At 40.0% G+C, this 15,286-nt stretch overlaps 1 protein-coding gene across 5 annotated transcripts in view; it reads right to left on the bottom strand.

The window, feature by feature from the left end:
- Positions 1 to 15,286, bottom strand: part of CDIN1 (CDAN1 interacting nuclease 1) — a 219,400-nt gene that overhangs the window by 62,205 nt on the left and 141,909 nt on the right. The window contains exon 11 of one of the 5 annotated variants that reach the window (XM_047737744.1): positions 5,812 to 6,199. The exons of 3 other annotated variants lie outside the window; for them this stretch is intronic. In XM_047737744.1, coding sequence (XP_047593700.1) covers positions 6,169 to 6,199 — 31 coding nt within the window. In that variant the 3' untranslated portion in view covers positions 5,812 to 6,168. Of the gene's footprint in view, positions 1 to 5,811; positions 6,200 to 15,286 lie in introns of those variants that run through there. One more of the 5 variants, XM_047737745.1, reaches the window with a different exon arrangement.

The following is a 15,286-nucleotide window of genomic DNA, read 5'->3' as shown; positions in this document are numbered from 1 at the left end:
AAGAAAAAGAAAAAAGCCTGTTGCCAAGTGCACCAGTCAGCAACTATATACTAAAAAAGACCGTGGGCTAGTAGTTCATATGTAAAATTATTTCAGTTCTCTCCAAGTAATGATTCTCATTTTATTTAAAAAAATTGTACCTTAATTGTACCTTAAAACCATATAAATATGGTTTTAAGGTACAATTTTTTTATATACCATATATAGATATATAAAGCTTGCTGTGTTCAGTGTCAAAGTTATTTATCAGCTCCAGTATTCATACGGGTTTGTTTAATAAAGGCATCAACGGTGCTCCTTGCCGGACTCAGTCCAGAGGTGACTGAGACTCGGCAAGTGTGGATACTGGCTCTCTCACGTGTTCTCTGAATGCTGGGGAATGAACCTGTTTTAACACAACACCCTCTAGGAGGACTCTTCCGTTATATGCTGTACTCAGCCTTGAATGAAACACTGTTAAGTCCACTCTTGTGATCCACGTCACTAAATGCTCAAGATGCAACATCTGTAGTGTCTGCTGCACTCTATCTGTTTGCTGACCGCAGCCTTAAGTGATGGCTGAACAACCCAACATAAGGATATTGTTGTAGGAAATTGCTCTTGGTAACTATTTGTTCAAGCTCAAGATTTTTTTTTTTTTTTTTTTTTAAACCAACACTAAGAACCCACCAGAAAATAGGACAGGTCTCCCTAATGAGTAATCTATTTTAGCACAGTCTTGTCTAGGCATGACAGTTTACTGAGAGGCTTGAAAAACTCGTAATTACCAGTGTTACAGGGCAATTAATGTATATTACACTGCACTACTCATGGCAGCAACTGTCATTTTCTCAATAAAAATGAGTACTCTTCAGCTAAAGGTGACATTAATTGGGACTTTAATGACTATGCAGAGGAGCTGAAGCCAAATATGAACAAAACAGCGATTCAATGAGCGACTTCAGAAACGAGAAAATTGTACTAAAATGAGATTAATTGCTGTTTAGAAAAAGGAAAGAACCTAAAAAGCTATTAAATTGCAGGGTTTGGGTGCCCGGGTGATGGTTGTGATGTTAATCTTGCATTCTCGCAGCAGGCAAATATTCACGAAATTCAGAGCCTTTTGACAGCAGGAAAAATCATGTATGCTTAACTTCAATCCATCAAAAATATATTTCAGCTTTTATCAGTGTTCTAAATACTTCTGCAATTTCAAAAATTACTGCTCCATTCCTTGGCTGTCATCATGCAAATGTGAACACTGTCAATATTGCTATGAAAAATTTCCCAGCTTCAAAAGGCCTACTTCAGTGATAAAGAAAGAAAAACGTGAAGATTAGAATTGCAAAACACACACCACTAATATAACAGAAATCAAACAATAAGAATTTAATGTTTAAGTTGTGGAAACTGCTAAAATAGAAAATGATGGGTTTTTTTTTTTTTTTTTTAGAAAAAAAATCAAAGGAAAATAATTCTGAAATTCTTTCAAAGCTTGTAACTTTCTGCTCAATTAATCATCACCAATAATTAGGACAGAATTTTGCATCTGACTTCAGGTGCCATTATTGTTAATACTGCCCCCTCCTTTCTGAAAGCCTTTATCCTTGCTTCTAGGGTTCTCTGAAAACAATGATATAATTGCTTCTCTTTAGGGCTTTTTCAAATACCATGAGTATATACACAGAACATAGCACTTAAACTTTGACAGGTAGGAGGGATAAACTCCAAAGATTTGATAACTCCAAAGTTATATACATTGTAACTTGGATTTTTTTAAAAAGAGAGAGACGAGTGATTTAGTATTTTCGTTAAAGGGAGTTCTCAAAAAAGTTACTTTTGGAGAGAAATGGATGCCCCATAAAAAGATGAGACCTGCCTTTAGAATCCTGTGCATTTCACTACTGCATAAGCAATTCCGTTTGTTCTGCATTTTTAATATTTAAAGAGCCTTCTCATCTACAGTTTAGGTCAGGGCTCAAAACACAGTAACACACATATAATTCTGGCCATACCCAGCACACATCCCCTAAAAGATGGGGAAGGCGGCATAGTGTTACTTTCCATCTTCAAATCAATGATAAACCCTGTCTATCCTCAAACTCCAGAAATACAAATCACCTGATTGCCATCACGGAGACTGCTTATTGGCCACTTGCCTACCAGAATATACGTACAAGGCCGCTGAGGGAGCTGAAGGGAGGGGGGCGGGGAGGGACACACGTGCATACTCCTGTGTGTCTATATGCAGTGACTGGATGCTCTGCTAAGGTTTATCCTACGCCTGTTTCATTCACTATAAACACTCTTTCTGGAGTTTTGAATCTGAGCCTGATTGTAGTCCTCTCTGTAAAATGAGTTGCTTCTAGGATCCTGCATAGCGTAGGATACCTGCTCCTCCTCTTCCTACAATTCTCCTTTTCTTATATCTAGACTTTTATGTTAACAGCACAATTCTTCCTCAAGAGTCTAACAAATGTCCTTTTTAGTCCTTTTTGGGGGGGGTAAAAAGGGGCCTTTGTTAGTCACTGTGCCATTTCAAAAACTAAGCTTCTCTCATACCTCAAAAACAGCTTTATTTTAAGGACAAAAAAATTCACCAAGCTCCCCCTAAGTCTTTTCAGGCAGAGTCCTTAGAGAAGACAGGTGCCTTTGGCTAAATTATCTCTACTGACAAACCATTCACATAAATTTGCTTTTTCTTAAAAAAAAAAAAAAAAACAAACCCTACATGTCAATAGTTTGATTCCATTTTGTCTATGCAAATACCATTGATAAAAATTTCAATGGAAGTTTTCAAGGAGTGGAAGAGTTCCAAACTAGGTATTGAAATGGGACTCAGGAATAGGATACTAATTCACCAAACTTGCCAAGAATGATCTAACCCAGTAGCCATACAAAGGCAACTGCAAACCATCTACATGATCCCAGATAATCCCTTCTACTGTATCTCTCGGATCTCATCTCCATTCTGCAGTTTACTTCATGTGGCTCCATTTGGGGCTCCAGGTTTCCCATTTGCAAAAAACAGGAGCAACTTTGTCATGCTAAATTTGCTGCATGTGAACTAAGCGCTGAGCGCTTGGCAGACACCACCAGCTCCAGGAATGTTAACGATTGGAATAAACTTTTAAGGAGAGTTCCTAAAATGAATTTATTTGATACTGTTGTTCAGTTGCTGAAATTCTTTACCCGCCACAGTGGTGCTCTGAGAAAAGGTGATCGCACTGAATGGTGAGAAAGGCTCATACAAAAAAAAAGCAGGAAGCACCACTGCTCTCGGCTAAGCCTGGAATTCCATTTTTAACCTCATTATTATTTTGCACAAATATCATAGGTCTCTCTTCCAAAATGCTACTCAGTGGTTCAAATTTCTTATTCAGGCCCCTCCTAAGATTGAAATGTACCACAATGCCCGTCAATCTCACAACTGACAGACCATGTTTAAGCTGGGAAGAGTGACAAGTTACAGGGACTCTTTTTTTTTTTAATCAATTCCAGGAGATTAGTAAGATGCATTTTTAGATACATACCCTCAGAACATTATAAACTCAGTGAGAAGCCAAACTGGAATATCTCAAGTTTGGAAGATGAACAATATTTTGATGTGCCAAGGCTAATACATTATATGTTTCAAGTCTTACTATTAAGACCTGTAGCAACTGTTCTAAGAGATGAGTAGAAATGAAACAAATGGTAAATGTTTATTCAGTCATACAGTTCTGAAAGAAAACAACTGTTAATTTGCATTAGCTTGGGATCACTTAGCAGACTGCATTTCAAGAGCTATCACCTCTCAGCAGCCCATAAAAGAGGAAGTTTTCATTTGTTCCCCTTCTACCTGCTCCAGCTGTAGGACAGTTAATTTAAATTTATCTTCTACTCACCAATACTCAACAAATCAATAATCACTTCAAAAGAGATACTCTCCTTTGTGGAGGAGAAAGTCAACAGGCTAAACACCTGAGGGTCGATACAGACAGATGTAGCCCTGTCTCATCTATTCCATCTTCCAATACAGAAAATTCTAGAATACTAAATTTAGGTACCTTCTGAGTCATCAAGTGAATTAAGTAATATGCAATGTTGTTTAGTGCAATCAGGAAAGTTATTCTGTATAAATAAAAGTTTAGTGCCCTATGTATACAGGTAACAGAATATAAGCCATCTACATGTAGGTAAATCTTATGGTAGAGTAATATCCTCTCACCACCCTGTTTGCTACTCCCACTCCCCACCCCAAATAAGGTGGGGAAGTAAGAGGAAAGGTGGGTCTTGGAGGAAAGTGATCTGTGTCTTAAGGGGGTTCTGTATAGCCTTTGGCACTCCAGCGGTTCCAGAACTTTCAACGTAAGATGGAGACTGCTAGGGCATCACCCCTCTCCATCTTCTTAAGATTTTATGAGACTTTAGAAAAGCTGACTTGAGCAGAAAATCAGTCATGAGGAGCCTTCCTTGACCAATTAACACTGACTAAAAGAGGAAAAAAAAAAAAGTCTTACAGGGATGAGGGGACAAAATGGGCTTAAATTAAGGTAAATGACTGTATAACATCTTGGTATGGAAAGTGAATGGCAGACAATGGAAGTCTACCACAGCTGTGCACTGATGAGGCTGGTAGTTGGTAGAAGAGGGTGAGTGACAGCAAGGAGAAAAGGAAGAGACAGATCTCTGTTTCTTCATCTTGGCTTGAAGGAGTCTTTGTTCCATGAGTCTTTTTTTCCAGATAAGTGATGTGGAGTAAGAAACATACTGAGCCTCAGAACACAGGTCAGGAGCTATGTGGATCTTGAGCAGATCCGCGCATTCTCTATCCTTAAAGGAAGCAATGCATGAGAAGGCTCAGTAACAGAAAGCTCTTCAGTCAAGGTCACCCAGTTAGCCAATCCAGATGAGGTAAACAGTGATTCACCAGACAGTATCAGCTTCCAGTCCCCGTTTAAGCCAAAATGTGGTGGCAAAAAGCCCCTCGAACAGTGCTTTCCAGTTTATACCCCCTTCTCTTTCTAGGGCACCACTACAACTGGATACTGAGATAGATTCAAAGCTCTAGAAACTATCTAATCTTATTTTTCCTCAATGTTTTCACTCTGAGGCTCTATTTCTTCCATTGCTTGAATCTGTTTCTACCCTGCTCCTAGGTGGGGAACACATAGCAGTGCCTGAAAGGTCACTGAAGGCAAAGAGGATTGAGGCAGGAAGGTCTTTCTCTGGTTTCTTCATTCTCAACTTAGAATAGGGTGACTTTTCTTACTCTGGGCTTCATCTTAGGATCTTAACTCTCATTGTTACCCTTGGTGGGGAGAAACCATTCTTTTTACTCACAATTTTGTACATACATACATTTTCTCCTGACATGCAATTGCTATGTGCAACTAGTATGAGACCGGCTTGTAGTCATACTCACTTTAGAATTGCCAAGGTGGGACTGGGTAGTGCTAAAAGAACATCTTTTGTAGGAATACACAAGCATTCTTATGATGTTAAGAGATGAGCTGAATTTCATCTCAACCACATGTCTGCCTGTTCTAAATCTATTAATGCTACAGATATGTTTTACCAATAAAATAAAAAGAATGAAGTTCTTGGTATAAGCAAATATAAAGGACATTTGGTTAAGTAGTCAAATATTCATTTTGTGGCTATTCGTCTAAAGTTTAAAATACCTGAATCAACCTGAATGGGTTTCCCCTATCCAGTAACATCACAGGAATTTTAGAGGTTTATTTATTTTTATTTTTAAAGATTTATTTATTTATTTTAGAGGAGAGAGAAAGAGAAGCGTGCAGAAAGAACGTGAGTAGGAGGGGGAGAGGGAGAGGAAGAGGGAGAGCGTCCACTGAGCAGGGAGCCCAACTCAGGGCTCCATCTCATGACCCTGAGATCACAAAGTGAGCTTAAACCAAGAGTCAGATTTTAACTGACTGTGCCACCCAGGTACCCCAAGGTTTATCTATTTAATGTCATGGGACAAATATGTAAGACATAAAAATAGTGGTTTCTTGCATTTTATGCTAGCAAAAAGTCAACTGCTTTTTGTTTGTTTTTTCCCCAACCTTTGATTTATCCACTCAAGTAGCCCCACACTTCCAGCTTTTGGTCTCTATGGCTTTTCCTAATTAGTCTGGTACATCTTGGTCTCCCTCTTCAGGTGCGTTATGAGGCCAGGCCTCTTCTGTGCTATAGCTGTTAGTCTTCTAAAGTTTTGGAGTTCAGGAAACTAAAAAGGGAAGAGAAATGTGAATTAACTGAACAGCTAACATTCTTAAAACTTACTTGATATAAGGATAGCTGGATTAGAATCTGCCTCCCCCTGCATGACTGAGTTCAAGCCACTGCCTCAGTGGTTCAAATATTCCCAGCCTGCTCTACCACAGTACCCCACCCCCTCGCCCACACACACACCACAGACTGGGAGCTCTTTGAGGGAAGGACTCGCATTCATCCTGGGAAGCCTGGTGCACAGTAAGTACGAAACAATGGTTTTGCTGAATAATAAAGCAATCCTAGTTCTGACACTAATACATTAATCTTGGACAAGTCACTTTATCTTTCTGAGCCTTTGCTTTACTATCTACTAAAATGCTTCCAGTTTCCCAGAGGGATGGTCAGGCTTAAAGGAAATAATGAATGTGGAAGTGCTGTATAGATGCAACAGATCACTACAGCTGTTGTTAATTATTACACTTGGATTTATACAATAAAGTTGCACTGTTCAATGGGAGGAATAAGCGAGTCTCAACAATTTTAACCATAAGTACTTTATGAAACTCTAGTTTTCTGAGAATTCTAAGATGTCAGGTCACACCCACATAGTTTTCTGTTCTTTTATTTTTTTACCCCCATCTCCAGCTTCCCCTGCCCCAGCAACTGCCCCCCACCCTCAGACACGTAGCCCAAATCAGCACACAGATCTTTTCCAGGCTCTGGATCCTGCTCTGCTCAGGAAGAGGTGACAGGCTTAGGGGACCGGGGCTCAGGAGTTTTCACAAGAGTGCACTCTCGTTATGACAACACGATGCTTCTCCTGCAAGGCAGGATTCTGCTGAGGTGACCAAAACGTCAGGTGGGAACTCATCACTGTCCCGTCCCTTGTCCCCAGCTTCCCAACTCCTTCACGTCATTTATCTTTCCTCTGCTCAGTGGCCCCGGGAAAGGAACAGAAGTGGGAGAAAGTGAAGCTAAAGAAAGAACACTCTGGAGATATAAACCAATGAGACTCAGGGTTGATCGGAAGCTATTAAGCTGGACCTAACAAAAACACGCAAGATCTACCTTAGAAGAAAAAACCCAAAACCCCACAACAACTAGAACCACTGGTCAAGTGCGGATGTACTAGCACCCATTCCTTCTGCTCAGACACCAGCAACAGAAAACTAGCTGAGTTCAGACTGAACGGTGCCAGAAACTTCATAAGACAGCTTTTATCTAGTGTAGAAGGAATAATTTCAGTCAGCTGAATTATTGGAGAGTCAATACAAGTAACTGGACCTCAGAAGCTCTGGTGAGCATCAGGGCCACATGAGCCCGTGTCCCCAATTCCTGAAAAGAAGAATGGCCCCACAGGTGAATCCAGCGCAGGAATTATTTTTAAGTTAGAGCAATACAAACACATCATTTGCTTTTTGTCATCTGGTTGGTCTTAATCATGAACTAAAAATTCATTTATAATGCTGTATACAAACGTCATGTTTATATCAATATCATATGCCGCTTGCTTGAAATCGTATACGTTAAAATTAAGAACAGAAATCCACGTTAATGGTCAGAGACAACCAATAACAAAACCACTAAATTCCAGTTGTCAAACATCATTTAATATGTGTATTTCTGGCTTTTTTAAAACAGTAATTATTAAAACTAAAGTGATACGAGTGAGTGTATATGACTTCCTATTGAAAAGCCCAAATTACGGAGCATTCATTTCAGGCTGAAGAAAATCATGCGGCCATCCCTGTGCGATGGCCTAGTGACTTTATATCCTCTTGTCAAACCTCAGCAGTTTTATTTGTAGTGATACATGCCGGAGAAGGTTGGAGGTTAAAGTTGATAGGAGGGGCAACAGGAAAATCAACCAGCTCCTTTCAAGAGATTACAACCTTTAACATATTTGGGTCTGTTGGCAGTTTTTGCAAACTTCACAAGTCTGTAGTTGTGGTGTTTTTAAAAGACTAATCCTCATATCAGAGGTCCGATGAATCCAGTAAATGGTGTTTTACTTTGAAATAATCCCAAATGGTTAATTTACACCCCTCCCCCCACACCTCTTGGCCCCCCCCCCGTTTATGGCTGCAATTTTTTTTCTCTTCAGACTTAAATCTAAAACTACAGAGATTTTGGAAAAGAAGAATGACAAACCCCAACTCATTGTTGGGCTCCAAACACAGAGAAGCAGCTGTTGGAAAAGAAGAAAAAGAAAAAAGAAAAGAGAAAAGTAAAGGAGTAACAAAAGTCCCCTGCTGGAGACAAACTGTGTGTGGGCTCTTGGGCAAAGAGACATTTTATTAGTGCATTGGCTTTCCCCTGCAGGAAGTGCTCGGATTCTTAGCAGCCTCACACTGAACAGAAGGGGATCCCTGATCACCCCATGGGCCCCACACCAGAGGGCTGTAATAAAGTCACAAACCAAGACCCTGACAATGACTCCAAAAATATGTCACTGCAACATCCGTTTTCTTTGACTTGGCATACACTAGTTTCCTGAAGGGTAGTCCCAGGTATTCGGTACTTTTTTTTTTTTTTTTTTTTTAAATCAAACGTGTATTTTGTTCCAGGCACTGTATATATACTCGAACTCACTAAGTCCTCTAAGAATCCAAATTGCGCTCATTTTACAGATGAGTTAAAAAAAAAAAACAAGAAAAAAAAAAAAAACCAAAGGTAAGAGAAATCAAGTGATTTGCCCAAGGCACACAGATGCATGGGGCCAGATGGGAATCAAACTTAGCCTTTCCCTTCTCCAAACCTGTGCCCTTTCTACTCACCTAAACTGCTTCTTGAGTTGTAACTAATGATGTAATTTCTAGACTATCCCCCTTCATGTTTAAATTTTTAAAAACATTATTAGCTGATTTTAATGCACTGTGTGGTACCGCACAGCAGTAAGGGAACGAGACTCAGCATGAAACGTCCTCAGGTCCTACAGAGGGTCAGCAGGTGGTTGGAGTTAGGGGTCTAATAATATTATTGGTTGCTATTAATTATTAAGGAAAATGTTTTATATTGAAAGAGTTCTCCATGTCAGCATGACTGACAGCAGCTATATAATACTAAAGACTTGTGAAATTAAAACAATTGCTACCATAAACATTAATGTCCTTCCTTTCAGTTTTTAAATGTTTTGCTGGACCCACATTGGGCCTCAGTTTCCTCACTGGTAAAACGTAGTTATATCTATAGGAGGAGCTGGCTAGTTGTAAAGTCTATAAATGTATGCTTTAAAAAAAAATCCTGCTTAATTCTAGCAATTGAATTCTAGCAATTCTAGCAATTGAATTCAGAATTTTTGCAGGAAATAGAGACATCAACCTTTACGAATGAAAGTGAGAGGAAAACCACAACTTTGAGAAAATTTACTTATAAAGAAGGGCATGCAGTGAATGAAATCCCTCGGCTTAACTGAGGCCATGCAATGGCCAGTTCTTTTTGGTGAACCCTTGTGACTGCACACAAGTGCTTCAAAAATAAATTGATTTAGGAATGACTTGAGAGACAAACTATTTTCTCACCCAAAAATGTTTGCCACAAGTGTTATGGGAGCTACTGACTTCTATTTAGAGAGATCAGATAGCAAACATTTTGCAAACGTTGCCACTCATTGTTTAAGGGGAGGAAACACACATTGATTGAAATATTTTTTAAAAATGTACTAACTGCTGGGGCGCCTGGCTGGTTCAGTTAGTTGGGCATCTGACTCTTGATTTCGGCTCCGGTCATGATCAGGGTCCTGAGCTCGAACCCCATGCCAGGCTCCATGCTGGATATGGAGCCTGCTTGGGACTCTTTCTCTCCTTCTCCCTCTGCCGCTCTATCCCCGCTTCACACACTCTCTCCCTCAAAAAATAAAATAAAATAAAAATAAGGTTTAAAAATGCACTACCTGCTAAAAACTGCCAACAATTTGAAAATGTTCTTGTTATTTAAAAACACATTCCATAAGGATTTCTAGTAGAAAATGTTCCAAAGTCTAGCACTGTTTTGTGTTCCTTTATTCACGAAGTGTCTAAGTGTGTACATGTATATGTATACATATAGACTTATATATGATATAGATAACAGATTATTTTTATTTCCATTTGTTATAGAAGAAGCATTAAGGGAAAGAACACAGAACACCAGAAATCAGGACCCCTTGGTTCAAGTCCCATTGCAAGCAAATGGGACACTAAAAAAGGTAAATGGTTTAAATGCTACTCAGTATTCTGAGTTTTACTCCTACTATAAATACTCTTTCTAACTCATGTTTTTTAACCAAGAGGAACAGCGTAACACATGTCCTTAGTATTTATGTTTTCTTTTTTCCATCTTTATTGAACTTTTTTTTTTTTAAGATTTTATTTATTTATTTGACAGATAGAGATCACAGTAAGAGAGGCAGGCAGGCAGAGAGAGGAGGAAGCAGGCTCCCCGCTGAGCAGAGAGCCCGATGCGGGGCTCGATCCCAGGACCCTGGGAACATGACCTGAGCTGAAGGCAGAGGCTTTAACCCACTGAGCCACCCAGGTGCCCCTATTGAACTGCTTTTGTTTCTTTTCCATTTCACACCCGAACTTCAGCAATAACCCCCCACTTGGTTTCTCTTCCCTGGGCTTTCCTGTATTTCTACACCCAAAAACAAAACAATGAACAAAATCAAATAAAACTTCCCACAAAACAAACATTTCTAACTGGTCTTCCACACCATGGCTTAACAATATTTCTAATTGTGTCAGCAACTTGTTTTAAAAAAACGCTATGTGGGGCTCCTGGCTGGGTTGGTTGGTTAAGCGTCTGCCTTTGGCTCAGATCATGATCCTAGGACCCTGGCATTGAGCCCCAGTTCTGGCTCTCTGCTCAGCAGGGAGCCTGTTTCTACCTCTCCCTGTGCCTGCCACTGTGCCTATTTGTGCTCACTCTCTCTGTTGAAGAAATAAATAAAAACTTTAAAAAATACGCCCCCCCCCCAAAAAAAAACCCCTATGTGCATTGCCCTAGAGACAACATTTAAAGTCTAGGGTATCACAAAAGGCTTTTCTTAGTCTGGCTCCTGTTCCTTATGCTGTAATCATACTATTGACAGCTTCCACTTTTTCATGCTTCTATGCCTCTACACATGCTGTTCTTTCTGTTCCAAACACTGTTCCCCCTTCATCGGTCTCTCCACTCTAAGCCAGGGTTATATAAAGGGCCTCCTGGCTTCCGCTCTGTACTCTAGGCACTTCTCCGTCACAGCACTTCCAATGCTGCAGTTGTTGGTGTATTTGCCATTTGGCTTACTGGTATGTACCTGCTGTTAAACTCCGCTCAGGGAGAGCAGAATTTTGTATTTTGGGGAATCTCTATATTCGGAGGCCTAGAGAGTGCCTGTTCCAGGAGCTGCTCAATGATCACCGGAGCGATGGGAGGAAGTAAATGAAAAGCTAGTGATGTATTTAAGGATCTCGGCTATTAGGAACCTGACCGGGACAGGCAAATCTTATTATGCCTCTTATTTCAATTCCCAAGTGTTTAGATGCATTTCAAAATACATAATCATTAAGCACATTTTTAGTATGTGAACACTAAAATCTCTAGTCCTCTTTTTCCAGTGGAGTGATTTGGGGTAGTTGAGGGGATGACAGAGGAATCCACAAAATGATTTTCTTTTTTAGAAAAAAATTCTAGGACAAAATGACAATAAAAATTATTACCCAGTACAATTATAATCTTCCTAAATCTTTATTTTAGAAATTAAATTTCCCTAAAAATGATGCCCTTTATTTAGAAAGCAAATTACACACACATAAATGCACAGAGCAATCTTTAGTGCTTAAAACAGTAGCATGCACAAGAATATCAGGGATTCATTTATTCCAAAGGCTTAAGAGGTATATTAAAAATTAACTGAAAAGATCATTTAAGAACTTATGGCACAATTATGAACAGGATGTCTGTATATGTTTCTGGGTCCTATGATTTGAAAATTTTTTAATACTAGCTTAAATGAATAAATTTAATTGGTATGAATCAATTCTGCCCTTAACACATACTGACGAAGAGTATGGGAAAATAATAGTCATACAAAATTTTGGTAGATACGCATAATCTTTACCAATAATAGAATAATAATGTAGATGAGAAAGGAAACTGGCTAATACTTGTTTTGAAAGTTCCATAGAGTCACTGGAGTTTAGAATCCTTCCCAATGGGCCATGCATATTTTTAGGAAGTAATGGTTGTCTAATTTAACAAAGAGGTCAGAATTGGATTATTCAGACTATAATAGATACCAAAGTTGAACAAACTGTTAAGTAGATTGACATGGAGATACAGTAAGTCGATTCTTAGAGTTGGCATCATGTCTTTATAAGTTCACTACTTACCACAGGGTGGGTGATTAATGGAAAACAATCACAAATTTACTTATCTTTTGGAGGGCCCTAGCTCTGTGCTGGTAACAAATGAAGTGTTTAACTTAATGTAAACATTTTAGTGGGTATAAATGAATCACTGCTTTTAAAGATTTTTTTTTTTTTTTTATTTGACAGAGAGAAATCACAAGTAAGCAGAGAGGCAGGCAGAGAGAGAGGAGGAAGCAGGCTCCCCGCTGAACAGAAAGCCCAATGTGGGGCTCGAACCCAGGACCTGGGATCATGACCTGAGCAGAAGGCAGCGGCTTAACCCACTGAGCCACCCAGGCGCCCCTGAATCACCGCTTTTACAAATGCTGGGAAAAATGCAAATTTTTTTCCCTCTAGTTTTATTACAATGCTCCAGAAACCTCTGATTTTAACTTGCACATACATGCTGGCGGGGTTGTAATCCAGATCTACCTACGGCGATCTGGCCATGCATCTACTCTTAAGTGTGCAGACAGTAAGACCTTGGCCACTTACCCACCCTTTCTGCTTATGGGCTCACTGTTTTTACTAAAGCAGCGGGAAATGAGATCATAGGTGCTCAGCAACTCTGGGGATGTAGGAAGCTAGACAGGACAGCATTCAGGTCGACAGACTTTTTTTTTTTTTTTTTAAACCAGAAAATCTTTATACCACAGAGATTACCCTACAGCTAAAATATCCAATGCCTCAAATTTTCATGGGCTTAAAAAGCTGTGCACATAACACCAAGACACTTGAAGGCCATCTTCAAAGTTCCAGTCTAAGTTTGAAGCACAGAGAGATCCAATTCAACTTGGTAGAATGCAGTTCACCTCATTTGCCAAGATAATGATAAATTGTATAAAACGCAGTTGGTCAGGAAGACCTTCCCTGATCCCTTTATCAAGATTTGAAAAGCAGGTGTTCATTTACTTGCTCATTTTCTGTCTTTCCCATCATAATACAAGCTCCCTAAGGACAGAGATCATAGCTGTTTTGGCCATTGCTTCACTGCTGGTGCCCCAAATGGTGAACACAGGAGATGCTCGATGAGTCTCTGTTCCGTGAGTGAAGCTTGCCCTTAAGCAGTTTATAGTAAATGGGCACATTAGACAGGGAAAGAAAGTCAGGGTTCTTACTCAACCAGACCATCCTGCCCTTTCCTGGGTGTGTGTGGGGGTACTTAGTCCTTTAGATGCAGTTAGAGAGAGGTATTCAGACCCCATAATCCTCCGGCTTCTTTACCAAATATGGAAAGACTGCCAGGAGCATGGCCGGCTGACATTTGTTCCCTTTTTGAAGAAACCAGGATAACCAACAGCCCTGTGGGTAGGGACCACGGAGTCTGGGAGAGGCGCTCAGCAGCCGGCTGCTGTCTCCACTGAAGCAGATGTTGCTCTGAAAAGCCTGCAGAGAAAGTGGTTCTTCTTCCTCACTGCACAATTCCTTTTTACAAATATCAGATTAGAGTGCCAAAGAGATCGATTTTTCCCATTAAATAGAGAGAAAAAAAAGTTTGCAAAGTTCCTACTGTTAATCATCTGGCGATGGATTTCTGGAAGGCTCAGTAAATTCAGGGAAAAAGAGAGAACACCAAAATTTTCACTGGCTTTAAAAAAAAATCAAAATGGAAAGCGTTTCTTTAGAATGAAAAATATTTAAGGCAACGGGTTTCGGTGCTGCCTTGTGCTTTCTCTTGCGCTACTGGACACCAGGAGTGTGTGTAATGCTCACCCCGTTACCAAGTCTCCAGCACAGAGGCGACAGGGATCCAACAGCAGCAACCACTGACGCAGAGGCAGAAACGCGGGGCTGTTTTGATGACTAAATTTGACGCAATTAAAATTTAAAAGCTGTACAGTAAGAACTTGGTATCAGGAAGGAACTCTGCAGAACATGAACTAGCTTTAGGTGTTTAGGCCAAGTGGCAGGCTATGAATGGGCTGAACACCCTCCTCGGCAAGCTTACCAAGATCGTTCCTGAGTTCTGTTTTAATGTGCTTCAAATTTATCATCTATCCTAGTCTTAGGGCTAGCCGTTACCGATTAACAATTACTGACAATACTGATAATGAACGGATATTGAGTGATTACTATGTGCTAGGTAGGCATGGTTCTAAATACTTCACGCACAGAAACCCCATTTAATTCTCACAGCATCCTAGCAAGTGGAGTCTATTATTATTCCCATTTTTGAGATGAGGAAACTGAGGCTCAGAGAAGTTAAGGGACTGGCCCAATGTTTCATGGCTAATAAGTGGCAGAGCCAGGCTGCCTGGGTGGTATCCTGGCTCTTGGCTCTATCTTCTTCATAAACACATTTATTGCCTCCTATTTCTTTTCTTTTTTTCCTGTCTCTTATTTCTTAAAATGGATTTGCAATAGTACCTTAACTCTCAGTGTTTTTTCTTTCCAATTTTCCCTCACATTGCTCTCCATATGATCTTTTAAAAACGTTACTTTCCTGATTAAAATATTTCAAAGGCTCCCCAGTGCCCACGTGATTTCTCCAAATGCCCTTCATGACCTGGCTCCCATTTCTCCACTCCTCTATTTACTTATTTCCCGACACACAATTTGTACTTCCGAGATGCCAAAGTACCTTCAATTCCCTAAATACACCATGCATTTTCATGCTTCTGCACCTAGGTAACACACAACTTGGTCTGCCTTTTAACCACTTACCTAGAAAATTACTGTGCCTTTCTTATGACCCAGCTTGGGGCTTTCCCACTTACTCTGGCTTGGGT

The sequence above is a fragment of the Lutra lutra genome, chromosome 7 (genome assembly GCF_902655055.1).
Source record: "Lutra lutra chromosome 7, mLutLut1.2, whole genome shotgun sequence".
Taxonomy (NCBI): domain Eukaryota; kingdom Metazoa; phylum Chordata; class Mammalia; order Carnivora; family Mustelidae; genus Lutra; species Lutra lutra.
This window is presented reverse-complemented; position numbering and strand designations above follow the sequence as displayed.